Raw genomic sequence first — 17,891 nt, 5'->3', positions numbered from 1 at the left:
CAGCAGATGTCACAAGGCTTTGGCACATGTCAGCAGACGTCACAAGGCTTTGGCACGTCAGCAGATGTCACAAGGCTATGGCACATGTCAGCAGGTGAGGTGAGGTGAAATTGGGTTTTACGTCGTGCTTGAGAATATTTCGCTCATATGACGACCACACACACGTCAGCAGATGTCACAAGGCTATGGCACATGTAAGTACATGCCTCAACGCCTCAATACATGTCACTACAAGGCTATCTCACATGTAAGCAGACACATTACTGTTTGTGTGATGTGACCAGAGCAGTTTTGTGAGAGCACTTACTGGTTCTCTCTTGCTGAAACCAGTCTGGATTCATTGGTTTAAAATAACAACAAATATTGGTCTGATGTATTCATGGGTGATGGAGGAAGGTACTTTTATGAATCCTCAAAGTATAATCAATGTAATCTAAAAGTACAGAAATTGTATATCAGCGTTCTTGGAAGACTTTGAACCAAGCAACTCAGAATTCATGAAAGAAATCACTTTAGAATTCTCTGAAAAGCCCCAAATTTGGTGGAATTACAAATGTCATTCACTGTGTGAATTAATGGTGTGTCTGTGTCACCTTGCTGGCAATTGAATGACTATCAGTTGTTAACTATTCATACTTTTTAAGGAAATGTAACTAGTACTAAACTCGTTACATTTCCCTGAAAAATCTTTGTTAATACCTTAACAGTTGACATCCTTATCAAACAAGAACTAAAATAACATACTTTTATCAGTCAGTGTTGCCTCTCAGCTGTCTCCTGAAGTAAGGTGTTCAAATAGAAACCAATTTCTGGTGCTCTTTGGTGGGAAGAAATACGAAGAATCAGTATTTAAATCCAGTGGTTTTGTGGTGTGTGTTGATGATAACTGTCCTGACAGTAGCATGCATCTCACTTCTTTTAGTTGACATGTGGTAGGACCATAATGTTTGTGATTTTAGCCTTATTAATAGCCTGCTCGGCCACATCATACACCCCAGAAACCCATTTACCTATAGAAAACTCCATTGAGGTGCATCATCAGTACTTCTTCCAAGAATTCTTCTGTATTTCTAGAAAACACAAGATTACGAGTTCCCCACATCCTACAATTGTCTTGCCTTGATGTCTGAGGAATTGGGAGAGATTGGGATCTCTACTAATATAAGGATGAAAAGATTACTCCATCCAGTGCCCTTCATTTGCCAGACACAGGCCAAAACAAATTCATCACTTGTTCTTTGTATTTTCATTAAACACTTTAGAATATCACATCATAAGAGAAACAAAATCTGAACAATTAACCACTATCCTTAACATGTGACCTTTGACAATAACAATGAAATACAAAACAAAACAAAGTAGTTCTTTCACTGTGATCTTTAATGTTGCTGATTATGCACAAACGGTGACAGATGGACAATGATTACAATAATGTGAAACTGACGAGCACCTTTCTTGTTTGCAAACTGTAATATGCTAAGTGATTTATAAATGATGCTGATTTAATGAAATAAACAACAGACATGACTGTCAGCTGCCTTACTGGCCTGAAAGAATCTCTTGGCAAAACCCAACCTGGACATCCATCACATCTTCAACATTCCATGCTACTGTAACTTCAACTACACCCTAGAATGGAGGGAACAATGAAATAATTACTCAGAAATAGAATTTAAGTACAGCATTGCAGCTTTTGAAACATGATCTGAAACTTCCAAATCACTTAGTAACAATATTTTTAAGCCACTGCACGTACTCATTTAGTGATCAAATAGGAAATAGTGCCACTTCAACCAATTCACAGCCATACCATGTGGTTATTTGCAGATAAGGCATTAACTATTTGACCCATGCAAAGAATCTTATGAAGAGTTAAGATTCAAAATTCTGGATACTAAATTTACCTCTGAATCAGAGATTCAAATAGCATGGAAAGTTCAGAATGCGCTTCATAAAAGCATATTTACAAGGACTAAAAAAACCCTGTTTGGTAAAGTCTCCTACAATGAACACGTGTGAAGTTTAAATCAAATTGATAATGTGTCATAGGAGGGTCTCCCATTGAACTTGGACAAATTCAATGTCCATTAGCCCTTTCTATACAAAGCAAACAATGAACTGGTATACTGCTACTTTTGAATGATATTTCACACCACAGTGAAATATGTTTGTGATGAGCCTTACGTGGTGGAAGTCGTAGAGGTTATCAAATCTGTCCAAGCACAGAGGTGTAGTGCAGGTAGACCAAGGCTCATTAAATCAGAATTTGAAGCTACAATCAGAAGATACAGGCAAGGGGAAGGAATACAGTGCACTGGACCTTTGTGAAATGTATCATTATTGAACAAAAAGTGTGGATCCAATTAATTAGAATACTGACAAGGATATACTATAACAAACTGAAAGAAGCATAAAAACATTTGAAAATTGGAATCAAGATAATTTAATTTTTTCAACCTACCTACCTGAATTAGTAAGCCTAAATTCTGTAAACTGTAAACCATTGAAAACAAACCACAATGGTATACAAAACAAATCAACATTAAATTCGAACAAGTCATTTTCCAGCAACAGCTAAACTTCTCTTTTCACTGGGGTCTTTCTAACAATACTGTTATCTCATTTTTCCTTGGAGAGGCATTTTCTTTGTTGAGCCAAAGTTTGCTGTACAGATCAGGTGTTAAACATAACCAGGCACTATAAAGACTACATAAATCTTTCAAAAATATCCAGAGGGCACAATCTGAACAACAAATCCTATTTTGATTTAATCTCATCGTTGCATTACTGAATTCTTGTCATTTGTATAAAAATAATCTATTAGATCTTTGCAAATCATAAAATATTGCACAAATGATCCCCAACTACATCTCTTCATGACAGTGGCTCTTTTTAGGTACAGTCAACTGTGTCATTAATCTATCATCTTCACAATAGTAAATATTTGCTGTTGTACGCATGTTGAAAACACTTTCACTGTGTTACTTTACTTGGGCGGGAGACCTGAATACTGAATAAATGATTGAATGGCAATGACAAACAATGAAATGAACCACAAGTGCTCAATTCCAAGCCCCACCATTGGTTATATATTCATCCCTTATGTGAACAGCAAAATGTCAAAGTAACAAAAGTATTTCTACTCGAATATATCATACACCAAGTTGACTGATAGCTCCACCATACAGTATGTCTACAGAGTAGAATATTCCCTCACAGAGACAGTCTTGTGTCAACACTTTCTCATTTCATGCCAAATTAAGTACTGGTGATAAGACAAAATCAGAAAGATTTCATCAGTGTTCATCAGCAGTTATCAGTTGAAGTCCTTATAGAAAAAGCTGCTTTTGACATGTTTGTAGGTGATGATTTTGAAATCATTTTAGTCAGGTGCTACTAAACAATACTAAAAATGACAAACATTATTACATGGATCACTGATGACAATACCATCATTTTCAGATAAAAGTTCACCGGCAACTGTTTTGTAAACACCTTTTATGAGTAGCTCATTGCAATTTCCACTTCAAAGTGGAACACAGTTCCGTGACCACAGTTTCAAAATATATGTGCTCTCTTGTTTTCATGAAAAAGTGCAGAAACATTAAAATACCATTTGTAACACTGATCATATGGTTCCTTACATTATTCAGAGTCATCGGTACATTATCCTGGCACTAGTCACCATGTGACTGCCTATTATGGTAAGGAAGAGGAAAAGGACAATACCAAGAACAATTCCTGAATAACACAAGCATTAAAGGCACTATACAGTCTATAGACAAAAGAAAGAGAATATGAACAAGATAATGTACAAGTTGGTTCGACATTTAGATGGGAATGCTTTGCCACTATGATACCCCAGGGTGTCTGGCAAATCTCTTTGTGATGTTGTAGATGGCAACGATGTATCTGTGATGATGCCATCCTGGGTTGAAATGATACAGCAGCAATTTTGAATGTATCAGAATACATCAATCAGACACAATCCTGCCACGAGGGCACCACGCAGTTATGAATCATTTTGATCATCACAGTTTGGACAGTTACGGTGCAACTCCTGTGTATGGATCTTGGTAAATGAGTACTGCGGTACCCTACTGTGTTGTTATGCCATGACACCCGAGTACCACCTATGCTTGACTGGATATCAACTTCCTTCTTATTGTAAAGGTTTTGAGATGACAGTGATAGCAGTTTCTACACGTGTAACATCTGCACAAAGCTAAGCTCGAATGCATTGATGCATGTTTCTTGTGCATGAGAGATCTTGACCCGATATGATAAATGCTAAGTTCCCACTGTGAAGTCCCACTGTCAGCCCTGAGAACAACCGAGGTGTGGTCCTCACTGCATGCCAGCAGGCTTCTTACCCCCGTGGAACTCTTCAATACACAAGTGACAGCTCCAATTACCTGCAACAGACACAACAACAGTGAGACAGCAAGCCTGGTTTAACATCTCTCTAAAACATAATGTAACAACAACAAAATAATCAGTTGTCACAGCTGTTTTTACATTACTTTTACACTGGTAAACAGATAAGTGTGCACTTGACTTTCATTCTTTACACATTGGGAACTTGTTCTGCCTGCAAGCCTATTTCTAGTAGTTTGTAGAGTGAATGAGTGAGTTTAGTTTTACGCTGCTTTTTAGCAATATTCCAGCAATATCACGACGGGTGACACCAGAAATGGGCTTCACACATTGTACCCATGTGGGGAATCGAACCCGGGTCTTTGGCATGATAAGCGAACACTTTAACCACTAGGCTACCCCACAGCCCAGTAGTTTGTAGAGTACACATACCCTCGGGAGGTTCAGTGAGAGGTGGTGTGAGACAGTACATGTGGTAGCCTCGGTCACAGTCGTCACAAAATAACAACTGATCCTGAAATGGTCAAAACAAAGCGCTGAACTCATGTGGGACACACAACAGTGTCAATTTTGAAATATTCTTCCTGGATTAATTTTAAAAGTTTATTATATACCAATATTTCAGATCTTTTTAATTATGTTAATGCCATGAAAGAACTATCTGAAATGCATTCAAAATATCTGAATTGAAACCAAATGCTTAGTTGTCATGGCATCAAAGGTCTGTAACTCTATAAACAAGAGTTATCTCCCTTGCAATATTTGACAGGAAAAACATGAATAAAATTTACATTGTATTCATTGATTTATTCAAGTTAATACAATTCATACACCCTGAAAACACTGATGGCATGATTAGATCAACTATAGTCAAATGTGTAAAAATGATGTGATCTTTAAGTTGTTTTGAGTTGCATTATATAAAGGTATCTGAGCAGCTTCATCCCTTACATCATTATCAGAGGTCCCACACAGTCCACATGACTTGCACTCTATACACTGCCAGGGGTACTTCTTCACTGATATGATCATGTTGGCTGTGAACTGGAGACATGTTGGGTGACCTGCAGACAAACATAGAGCTGGTCACATACATGTCAATAGTTAGTGCAAAGGATTGAGTGAGTCAGTGAGTTGAATTTTACGCCGCACTCAGCAATTTTCCAGCTATATGGTGGCGGTCTGTAAATAATCGGATCTGGACCAGACAATCCAGGGATCAACAGCATGAACATCGATCTAAATGGGGTGATGACATGTGTCTGTAAATAAGTCGGATCTAGGCTTCGTAATGGACATCAATGCTGAAAAACTTTACACCTACATGAGAAATACACATTAAAATATCATGAACAGGTACAGAATGCACCATTGGCTAATATACATAATGCATAGACTGTATCAGGTTGGGTTTAACACAGAAATGTGATAAAACAAGGTGTACATCAATTGTTCACTCATTTTAGGCATCCAGTGATCTAGTGTGAGATGGAACTATTTATTTGAACTAAATCGATTCATCAGAAGGCTATGAACTGGCTAAGTGTATAAGTTTAAATAGGCTGAGTTTCATGGTTTAACATTGTGTGCAAGATTACTGCACTCACATACGGATGTACATGCATATGTCTGTGTGCATGTGTGAGTTTGTATTAGTCTGGACTAATGCCAGCTTTAGAGAGCTAGCCCACGGACATAATGACACAATTTATCAGACATACTTAACCAAGACACAGTATACCAACACACCAATGTCAGTCCATGCTTACTACCCTTAATCTCAATTGCCAAGGAGGGAAACATCAAATATCATTTTTTAATGTCTTTTGTTATGACTCAGACCAAACCAAGGTTTCACTCTGGGGCGGACACTCCATATATCTGACCATGAAGAAGGTTGAATAAGACAACTAAAAAGTGCATGGCTAGAAAGTCTGTGTTACCTGAACGGCCACAATCGCTGCAAGACACCAGCTCCTCGGGTAGTTTTGTCTTCCTGTTGTCTGCAGCATCTCCCAAGCAGAAGTCACAATAGTTATTAGCAGTTGCCTTCCCATCAGCATTTTTACCTGTAACACATCCCACAGCAGGAGTCAGTCCAACATGGAGGCTTGACCAGCAGAGGACAGCTTCAAGAACATTTTCACAGTCTACACCCAATATCCCAAAGACTTAAATCTACGACAAGCCCCATTTTATCAATGTAAGAACATAGTCATAGCAATAAGGACACTTTGTCAAATTTGGACCTAGATACCAGCTATCTAGGGGCTAAATATATTAGGATTATCACAGCACTGGTCTGTTATGTACACTTTGTCACATAAGGATCAAATTTAAAATAACTTTAAATCTTTGATCCAAACAATAGTTCATTTTTCATAACTTAATCTTACTGGTGACAAGAGTATCATTACGTTTGATAATCAAAACTATTCCAATATTCAGTGAAGAATAACTATCAGCAACAGACTGTCTTGTCATATGGAATTATAACTAAAACTATCTAGAAAAGAATGTTCACGATTGTATAAAATAAAAAAATTCAAGTCTCATTCATTCAACAACAAAAAATGAACTGCCAAACTACCCAACTTCAATATACAGACAAAAGTGTTGTTGCCAAATTGCCCAGGAACACAGATCATCCTCACCCTAACAATATAATGAAAGCTGTTGGTATAAGAGCTAGAGGACCTTCTACCACCTTTGAAAAAGCTTGTGAAACCCTCTCATGATCTACTGAGTGAAGAAAAGTCCACACCATGTTACATTAATGAAAGTAGGCACTTTGATATCAACGTTGAACACATACAGAAAAACACTGAATATATTCTGGTAAATAAAACAATTAAAAAAAAAGGAAATATACACAGATTATGCAAGAGTTAGCAGGACTTCTAAAACTACATTTTAGTCTAGATCTATGTATAAAGACCATGTTATAGTTATGACTAAGACAGTTAAAAATTGGTGACAGCGGAACATATTTATGAATGTCAAAATATGACTTTTTCTTCTTGAGCTCATGTTTTGGTTGCATAGATCATTCTGGAACATCATGAATATTCAAGTTTTAGAACTAAGATGCAAAATTTGCAAACTACGTTTAATCAAACAATCAAGCATTTCAAATTAATCACAATAAAGAAATCATACAACTAGCTAAACTTTAAGCAGTGGGCAAATCAAAAGCTTATATTCTTGGCATATTCAGCAAATTCTGACAAACAGCCACAAAAATTCAGTAGAGTCCATCAGCCATTTGGCATGTAACCCACCAAAAAATGAGCAAAATTAAGATCACACATTTAATCACCAGGTGATGTTAGGAGCAAAAATGGATGAATGATCCAATCGAGAAAAAAAAAGTTGCCCTTTAGAAACTATACACACACTGTACATCCCATTCAGAAGTCCACGAAGAGGCTATAAGTGGGGGAAGTTAAGTGTGACGGTGAGCTCGCATAGACCCACCTGAAACGGAGAAAAAGTTACTTAGAGGAGAGATTAGTCGCTGGGATCCAAAACCATAATATCAGAGAGACAGATATTGTCACCAACCCTTGCGTCTGTCTTGGGGGTGAGGAGGGATATGGAGGGGGTGGGGCCAGCATGCACATTCTTGACAACTCTACCAGCAGGTGGGCGGGAGAAGCAGACATGGTTGAGACTTGCGCTGCAGTGGGCTCGAGTGCAACTAACCATAACATGCTGCGGTGCTAGGGCATGCAATCTACTACACCAACAGTTACATTCTAACCTCTAATAAGGCATGTATATTCACATCGTGGCTGCTTAAGGCCGTCATAAAGTAGGAGGATTGTGGAAAGATTTCACTATGTTCAGATGGGTCTTACAGTAACGTGTACAAATTTCATCCTTGAGAACAAATACTGACACTTTTCCCCTTATGGTAACTTATGATCAAAGGCTAAGAATTTCTATCTAATCCTTCATTTCAAAGAACAAAAAATAAGAAAAATATCAACTTCTTCAACCTGCAACTACCCAAGACATTAGGCAACCTCCAAATCCCAGATTTCCATTCATCCTTAATCTGTCCCACTGTTTATTTTTTCAAATTCTATAGAACCAAATAAAATGGTGTGACAGGGCAAAATCACTTCAATTTCAGCAGATTTCATTAAATGAAACTTGGTGTGGAGTCTTCTTCACAGAAGAATCTGCAATCAACAATTTTCAAGTAATTAATTGAATAATTACACTTGAACATATCATTGAATGCAATGACATTACAACAAGCACTTAGGATTAGAGAAATATTTATAACCATGTTAGCCCAGCAGATATCAACAAAGCAAAAGTATAGTGATAACGATAACCTGTTTAGGTGACACCCTTTAAAACAACACTGCACAATAATTTTCAAGTTCACTCAACCTATTTGAAATCATAACATGATAGAGAAAGTGGACAGGATCAACAAAAGTTTGTCATTTTTTCTTCAAAATTCAAGGCGTTTTATTTCTGCTTTACATTTCTTTTAATCTTTCCATAACCCTTTAACAAAGAAGACCACAATGACTAGGCTACAAGCAAAGCTTTAACAGCATGGGTGTTTTCTTTCTTCAACCAGTATTTGGAAATTTCAGATATTTTTGTGACTGTATGTTCAGATTTACGTGACTTTTAATGTGAAAGGCAATGTATTCAGTCTATACCTGCCATAAGTCCATGACAACAGAACCATAACATCCCATCATGCAACATGCATACATTACCACAACACGGTTGCACACACTGCCATACATGTGATAGATCCAAAATATGTGACATCATTTTCGAACCGGAGACTTGTGAGAACAGGTACCCGAACTGAGCGAGCTACTGAGGAATGTCAAGCTTCACAGAATGTCTGCAGAGGATGGAGATCGGATTGTTGACAAATATAAACCTGCTTACGGCACACTTTGTATACGTGTCTGAACTTTATCTGGTTGCTTTTGCTGATTAGTGGGTAACTTGGTGCTAATGGACAATAGTATCAGTTAATTTGGTTAATTTAATGTCAACATCACACGGGTTTGAGATGAAACTGGCCCTAGTGGAGACAAACCATTGGTTGAGAGTGTGGAGAGAGAGCAACAATCTACATAATCATGGTGACCATTGCAGAGAGAAGACCATCCATTCACATATAACGTATACATGACAGCCACACTGACCATCAATCATCTTCAACAACAAGCAGGTAGTCAAAATTCATTCAGACCTCGAATCCCAACAAACTATAATCATAAGACAAGGTGACGCCATAAATAGGCTATAGTGGGAACAGAACTGGTGTGAACATTGTGGGTGAGACTGGCTTGGATGATAGCAATACTCCAGGACTGCGTGGTCAAAAGGCTTTACACATATACCCAGGTAGGAAACCTAGGTCTTGTGGGCATAGCGAGTGACGGCTATGATTCCACTGCCAAGCTACCAATGGTGAGAGACAGGGATAACACCACAGTCTGGAGAGGCACACATAGGACGGTTACTGATGTATTAGGTAGGTGTGGATATCCATCTATAGGGTTAGGGGTTGTTAGACACATACGTAGGGACACACAAGGCATGACAGGTATAGTGCTAGGCAGCTCCCAAACATGGTCGGAACATTTCAAATCAGGTTGGGAATCTTGAACACATGGAGACTTAGAGTGAAGACATCTTGTTAAGTTCACATGAGGAGATTTGTAATTGCAAGGCATTTCAAACAGGGTAAGGTCATTGAAATCATGGCAAGGATGTTTCAAGTTTGGTCTGGACTGGGAGGATTCAGAATATTTGGGTGGCAAATTTGGTGTGATCATGAGATAGTTTAAAGAGGTTCCAAATAATATATATCAGAACAGTGAAGGAATGTTACTTCAGGGAATATCAAAGTGAAGGGGACATCAGTAACACAGGGTGACCCCAAGACACCATGGGTGGCAACTACAGTTACAAACATCGTTAAATATTCTTGCATCATTTGGTAGGTAAACAGATAAACTGTAGGCCCCCATTCCACAATGGGATCGTAGCGTTCACAAACTTTAACATTGAATCACCACATCTGTATAGCTAAGATCACATTGCGGAACAAGGGCCCCAGTTAGGGTTATGATGCATAACAATACTGTGAGATTCTAGCATATACCAGGATAAATCTGGATACCTGTCTCCATCATCTAATCAACATTACTGTACATCAATGGTGCTAAAATCACGAGAATGGAAATACTCTACTTAAAGGTGATAAATCCCAAACACATTCCTCAGTGCAAAAATGAACTACCATCTATCGCATCATATCGCATAAGCATCACACTTACGGTTGATAGTTCACATTTGCGATCTATCACATGTATGTGCATATAATCTTTTAAACAAATATCAACACAACACAATACATTTCATATGATCATATTTCACCACTATTTCCTCAATCGAGTTTGGCATTGACACATTTGTAGGCTAAATAAATTGTAGTATATTTTGTCCACATCTGTTATACAATTCAGAATGGTGAAATGTGCTATCATACTGTATAGTAACAATGTCTAGATGCTACCAGAATGCATGTATACTGCCAAGTGCAAGGGGTCGACTTATATATAAGCAAGATTGACAACATCCATGATCCAGATGCCAAGCTGGCAAAATATCCATCTAAAATAATACAGGGGTCAACAAAACAAAATTTGAAAATTACTAAAAATAACAAAAAATCTACAAATTATCAGCTTGTAATAAAAATGACATGCATTATGACCTACAGTGGTTACAAAAGATGTAGAAATAATTTCAACGTTTTGAGATATGGTAACACGAAGGTGGTTTGTGTAAGCGGATTGCACACTCACACTTGCTACCATTGGAACGAGTCTGAGGTTTGGGAGATTGTGTGTTGGAGTCTTCGTCAATCATGCCGTTGTGGAAGTGGGTGTAGTGATATGCCAGACCAGGCCGGGTCTTGTAGCGGGCACCGCATGCTGGAGAGGACAAAGAAAACACTCAATTAGGGCAACCATGGAGTCCTGCTGAAGTGAGCACAGATTGCAGTGGAACAGAATCTAACTTCATGAGGAAAGAGAAAACCCAAAGACGATATTTGCTACTTTGATGATACAAAATCTTGAGCACAGCTATGATGTTTAAAATGTATGTATGTATGTATGTATGTATGTATGTATGTATGTATGTATGTATGTATGTATGTATGTATGTATGTATGTATGTATGTATGTATGTATGTATGTACGTAGGTAGGTACATAGGTACGTACTGTATGTATGTAGGTACCAGGGGTGGAAATAACTTTAAAATTGCTAGTGTACTCCGGTACAGTGGCACATGTAAAATCACTTGACCTGATAATTTTTCCACTATACTGGCCGTTTTCTTGTTGACTTTTAAATAAACAACATAATTAATATTGGAAAGTCAACTTGACACCGGTACAGTGTGATATACAAATTTGCTTGCCCAACAGAAAAAACACTGGACTCGGGCGTCAGGCAATGGGTTATTTCCACCCCTGGGTACGTACGTACTGTAATGAATGGATGGACCACACATTTACATTCTAGTGGTTTACCATCAGCTGCTGATTAATGCCTTACCCAAGTAATCACTTGGAATGTGCTCACCTTCACAAACATAGGGTTTATCTTTTTCCTCTGGCATCAAATCTTTGTCTACATTCTTCCTCCTTCCTCGTCCTGGTCCCTGCAACAGCAAACATGACATACTCAGCCCACACTCGGCCTAAACATAACTCACACTTACCAGTAGAAATAAACTCCAAACTTCACAATAATTAATTAAATGCAAAGAATTTTTCAGCCTTGGAATTGTCAATGTTTAAACAATCTGTGCTTGTCTAATGTTATCGATGTTGTGAGAGCACTCTGATTTACATTACTTTCCTGGGTGTCTCTATATGATTTCATTATTTAGTCAACTAAAATGGGACAAAATGAAACACAGCCATAATCTTCCTGTGTCAATGTAACTTTTCTAAAAAACCACTCACCTTTTTCTTCTTTTTCTTAATTGTATCTTCATAATCACTGATATCTGACTGATCATCAACCATCTCCCCAGCATCTGGGGGATCACTGAGCATATCAAAGTCCTCAAACCAACGGTCCTGGGACTCAGCCTTCTGTTCCAGTACATCCTCATCTTCTTTTCCCCTGTGGGCAGGGTTCTCCACTGCACTTATTTGATGCATGTCTGAAATACATAGACACATGCTCAGATATGTCCATATCACTAGTCACTAGTGATGTCATGTGTTTAGCAAGCTGATGAAGTGAAAGAAGGTCTTCGAAGGACATGACAAGTTGAAACCATCAGGAGTCAGAGCACCTCGCAGTAACATAACTTGTAGCTTTATATTTGCATGCATTACCTAGCTTATATTTGCATGCATTACCAAGAGCAAATTCAGTCTGTGCATAACTCTTTTGAGACTGAGACCAAACGTATCTTTGTGTTATTTTCAGGAGAATTTAATTGAACTATTTCAGGAGAATTTAATTTCATGAACTATTATAAGCTTACCTTACTAGGCTTAGGCTTGGGACTAGCCATAAATATTCATTTCAAGGCACTGGTAATATCTATATTTACTATTTGGCATATGATTATCAACAGTAAGTCCCAACATAACAATTCTAAACATTACTGGTACCAAGTTGATCAAGGCCATCTTAGATGTTGTGTCATTGTCATCTCAAAGAGTAATAAAACTGTTAACAAATGATTCAAACATACCTCTTCTATATTAAGTATTAACGACCCTATTCACATTGTCACGTAATTACAGTTACATCGGTCATATTCATATAAAGCAGCCTGTTCCCTTTTTCAGCATTTGATAACAAAATGATAGGTGTGGGGTGTTCTGGGGCCCCTTTCCTAGGAATACACACAATCCCTACTTAGTAAAATCTGTATTCTGATTTTCAAATACTTAATGAACCAATACAGCTCCTAATAGACTGACTGACTGAGTTTGGTTTTACGCTGCTTTTAGCAATATTCCAGCAATATCGTGGCGGGGGACACCAGAAATGGGCTTCACTCATTGTACCCATGTGGGGATTCGACCCCAGGTCTTCGGCGTGACGAGCCAACGCTTTAACCACTAGACTACCCCACCGCCCCCAGCTCCTAATAGAAAGCCCATGATTAATTGGTGGTAATGAACAGTACATGGGACAAAATTGGCACATGACCTAATGTGCATGACCTCAATTAACAAGTGAATGGTGAAGAAGTGAGTCAGTAAACACGGTGAAGAAGTGAGTGAACACAGTGAATGAGTAAGTGAGTGAACATGGTGTAATGAGTGAATTGCGTTTCACATCGGCAATATTGCAGCCACACAAGTACTACAACAGTCTGGAATCAAGTGTGGGTTGGGCAATCCCATGACTGTAGACTGTATATTCAATGGGTCCAACCACTCCAGCTTCACTAGTCAGCTAATCACCTGAGGTGATTTGGACCTGTCTCTGAATCAACACACGGCATATTTCTCAATGGGAGCCAACACAGGTTGATCATGTTGATAAGGAATTAATACAGAGTGCATTCTACGTTACATAGATCAACATTATAATCCTAAATGTTAGCATGGTTAGATACTAATCAATTACATATTATATTCTTTCACACGGGTAACAAAACAAATTCATGAACATAATGAAGATAAAGCCAACCTTTTTTTATTACTTGGATCGTGGACTTATTTTGGTTGACTGCTGTTGGTAGGATGAAAACATCAAAATAAAACGGGGAAGACAGTGATTTGAAAATGTTGTAGTTACTGTTAGTGGACAAGACAAGATATAATGCAAACAAAAACAATAGTACTCCTTCAAACAGAGACTTCTAAACAGTTTCTTTTTCATTACAATAGTTAAATGAATCTCAACCACATCCAAAGAACAACCTCTTAGTTTACTGGCCCTTACATCTTTTCAAAAGAAACATGGGTCATGGTTGACTTGCAAACAGAACATAAGAGAACTGAACGAGTTAATACATTGGGATTGAGTCCCAGCACCATGCATTTAAGAAAGCATTGTTTTCTTCTCTATAAGTAATGCATGTCAAATGTCAAGGTTGGTCAACCAGTACTTAGTTACAGTCCAACTTTTTGCAGTTAGGTAACTCATTTTTGGGGACTATGATGTAGTATCAAAATATCCAGGGGGTGAGTTGACCTGGATTTATCATTGAGCAATCAAGAATATAACCGTCAAGCTCACCTGCTTCTCCCATCTCAATGTCCCCTGCACGTGCTAGACGAACCTCAGCAGCAAAGAATGAGCGTTTTTTCTTTTTCCATCGCTTGGCAGGATATGAGTAGATTTGACCATATATATTGCCTGAAAATAATCACAAGTAGAATGTACCCAGCAGCAAACAAACACCTTGTGTCTAACTTAAAGTTTAATTTATCATTGGTACCAACATATGTATCCTGTTTGCATCAGAACATATTTAATGTCTGGAGCTTAGTGGATCATCATGGTCATGCCTCGGAGCCAACTGGTCAGAGTGAATGAGACTTTTGGACACATTAACAATATTTGAGCAATGTTGTAATGGCCAGCAAGCATATGTCTAAATCAAGCTTGAGCCAGCTGCTTGAATGTATGAGCAATAATCAAACCCAGCTCATATGGCAACCACTTGATTCATTGTTTGTCATTTTGTGGTCTCAAGATAAGCAAAGGTTACAGGAACCTGTACCAAGTATACTGTCCTGAACCCCTATGTATTTCCATATATAATGAATTCATGACTACCTGGTTGTCTGTTCATATAAGGATGCCACAGGTTGCTGTGATTCTGTGCCAAGCCAGTCTGTGAATCTAGGAATGGTAATCTCATTTTGAGCTCCATGGCCATACGTGTGTTGAAACTTGCTGTTTGTTCCAGGGCCTCCTTGTACAACTGTGTACTTCCCATACTGAAATGATAAAATGAAAGATCAATCAATGGCTAGATGTGAGTTTCTGCATTTATAACATTTATGACTATCAAGCATTGCTTATTTTTGAACGTAATTTATGAAATGTACAAAACAAAGTATGTTTCAGTGTGTTGTCCAAAAATGTCAGCTTTAAGAATAAAATTATCATTTTGCCTAAATCTAATTCTTGCACGCACAAAATCAGGGGTGGAAATAACTTTAAAATTGCTAGTGTACTCAGGTACAGTGGCACATGTAAAATCACTTGCCTGATAATTTTTCCACTATACGGTCTGTTTTCTTGTTGATTTTTTAAATAAACAACATAATTAATATTGGAAAGTCAACTGGACACCGGTGCAGTGTGATATACAAATTTGCTCGCCCGACAGAAAAAAACACTGGACTCGGGCGTTGGGCAATGGGTTATTTCCACCCCTGAAAATCATTTTTTATTATCCCTTACAAAAGAAATGTTAAAATAACAGAATGATGAAAAGATTATCACCTTTGTGTGTTATACCATCCACGTAAATGCGACAAAACAAAGTATGTTTCAATGTGTTGTCCAAAAATGTCAGCTTTAAGAATAAAATTATCATTTTGCCTAAATCTAATTCTTGCACGCACAAAATCATTTTTTTTATTATCACTTACAAAAGAAATGTTTAAATAACAGAATGATGTAAAGATTATCACCTATGTTTGTTATACCATCCACGTAAATGCGACAAAACATCGGTCGGGGGGACTATTTTTCACGATTTGGAGCCCCAGCAAGTCTACACAAACTGTGGCTAGCGTCACCCATCTTCATAATTTAGTCAAAAGCGTCTTCATGCTGAATTTTTCTCTTACTTTATTTACAATGACGGCGACAATCAATTAATATATGTAAGAAACGTGTTACTGCAATGTTAGAACAAGACAGAAATGAAGTTTTCGAAACAAAACAAACACCGCTGTCCACTGAACAAATAATTGTGAGCAGACATGGCAGCCGCGTCTAGAGACGATCACATGAAAAGATATTTTATCTACAAATACCAACGGGAAATCGAGATTGTTTCACATAAAGCTTTTCTGTACAGTATTATTAACCTTACATGCGATTCCAAAACACAATTGCAAGCGACCCAAAAGGCTAAATTGGAAATATTTACCTTTTCTTGTACACTGATACATCTACAGCCGCCATTTTGAACTCTTTGTAATGACTATTTTCACGAAGATAAGAGTTATCTGCCCTTTGTTGGACATTCAACACACTGGACGCCAACAGTGTGAGAATCGAAATACTCTAGGCAATAAATAAGAAATTGTTGTCTATGATGGCATGCGCTTCATTATATAATAGGTTCCATTACAGAACAATGATCAATCAAATAATAACACTTGTGGGGGGAACCTCGAGAGTTTCATAATTACCCTTTAATTAACCGATGATTAATTAACCTTCGAAGTTTATTACGTGGATCATATATATGCTAGTTTAAAGCTCCCATGTTAAAACTGAAGGGGTGTAGAGTAAAGACACAATGAACCTAAGTATTTCCCGTTACAATCCCGAAAAACTCATACGCGGTAAATTGACACTGCATGGTCTAGAGCGATTCCCTGTGACTAGCACGTCGTCATATGAGCGAAATATTCTCAAGCACGGCGTTAAACCCAATTTCACCTCACCTCACCTCACCCTGTGACTAGATGTTGCTTTTAAAATTCTTATTGTCAATGAATTTGTGAAATGATTGCAATATCATCAAAAATATCAGACAGTTACCTAGTTCGACAAGTGTCTCCATGAATATGAACGTAAAGGAACAATATCCCATCCATCTGCACCTGACAGTACAACATGTTCCATAACTAAATAACCTTACATTCATTGGCGGGCCCAGAGGTAACATCCCAGAATATACAGAGTTTTCTAAGAATACCTTTCTTATTGTTATTGAATAATGTATACATTTTATGAAAATTTGGTTTGGAATAAAAATATGGCTTTAAATATGTAACTCTTGTATTTATAAAGTGAGAACAAATAAATAAATAATGAAATTCATCGTTACCATTATAAAGTTTACATATTCTATCACGTTTTTGATTATTGCTCCAGCGGCCTGTTTTAATGTGTAAGTTATGATTTGCTGTTTCATAATGTAACAATGCCTGTGAACAATTATCATTTAAAATATCCAAATATTTACTCAACCTTAAATATAAGTTAGATAAGGTGCTATATAAGATACCTTTTGATGAATGTTCTACCGTAGACAACCACACTTGCTTATACGCCTCTTCTAGTTTACATTCAAAAAATTTGGGAATTCCAGATATAACTAAGTCCAATTTCGTCAAAAAAATATTTAATAATATTATCCATTTATGCTTACATTTTCCAAAATGTGTGTCGTTAAACAATAATTTAGACATGGAGTAAGGATAATTTGGAAGATTTACCTAATTATTATGGCACTGACCAGTGAGTCAGGTTCATTATAAGAGTAGGGATGCATTTTCT

The 17,891-nt window shown here is 37.5% G+C and overlaps 1 protein-coding gene across 2 annotated transcripts; it reads right to left on the bottom strand.

Moving 5' to 3' along the window:
- Positions 1-1,362: 1,362 nt before the first annotated feature.
- Positions 1,363-16,582, bottom strand: LOC124278457 (zinc finger protein ubi-d4-like). Of its 2 annotated transcripts, XM_046714163.1 has the most exons (11): positions 16,531-16,582; positions 15,201-15,364; positions 14,658-14,777; positions 14,106-14,147; positions 12,410-12,612; positions 12,024-12,102; positions 11,238-11,366; positions 6,321-6,446; positions 5,329-5,441; positions 4,810-4,891; positions 1,363-4,415 (listed from the first exon to the last, which is right to left on the bottom strand). In XM_046714163.1, exons 1-11 carry the CDS (start codon positions 16,563-16,565, stop codon positions 4,348-4,350), a joined length of 1,161 nt encoding a protein of 386 aa, XP_046570119.1. In that variant the 5' UTR covers positions 16,566-16,582; the 3' UTR covers positions 1,363-4,347. The 2 variants fall into 2 exon arrangements, with proteins under 2 accessions (XP_046570119.1, XP_046570120.1); XM_046714164.1 differs by lacking the exon at positions 14,106-14,147.
- Positions 16,583-17,891: the final 1,309 nt, after the last annotated feature.

This window comes from Haliotis rubra, unplaced genomic scaffold (assembly GCF_003918875.1).
Source record: "Haliotis rubra isolate DU_JTF1 unplaced genomic scaffold, ASM391887v1 Scf237, whole genome shotgun sequence".
NCBI lineage: Eukaryota > Metazoa > Mollusca > Gastropoda > Lepetellida > Haliotidae > Haliotis > Haliotis rubra.
The sequence above is the reverse complement of the archived record's forward strand: the minus strand, read 5'-3'. Positions and strand labels throughout refer to the sequence as shown.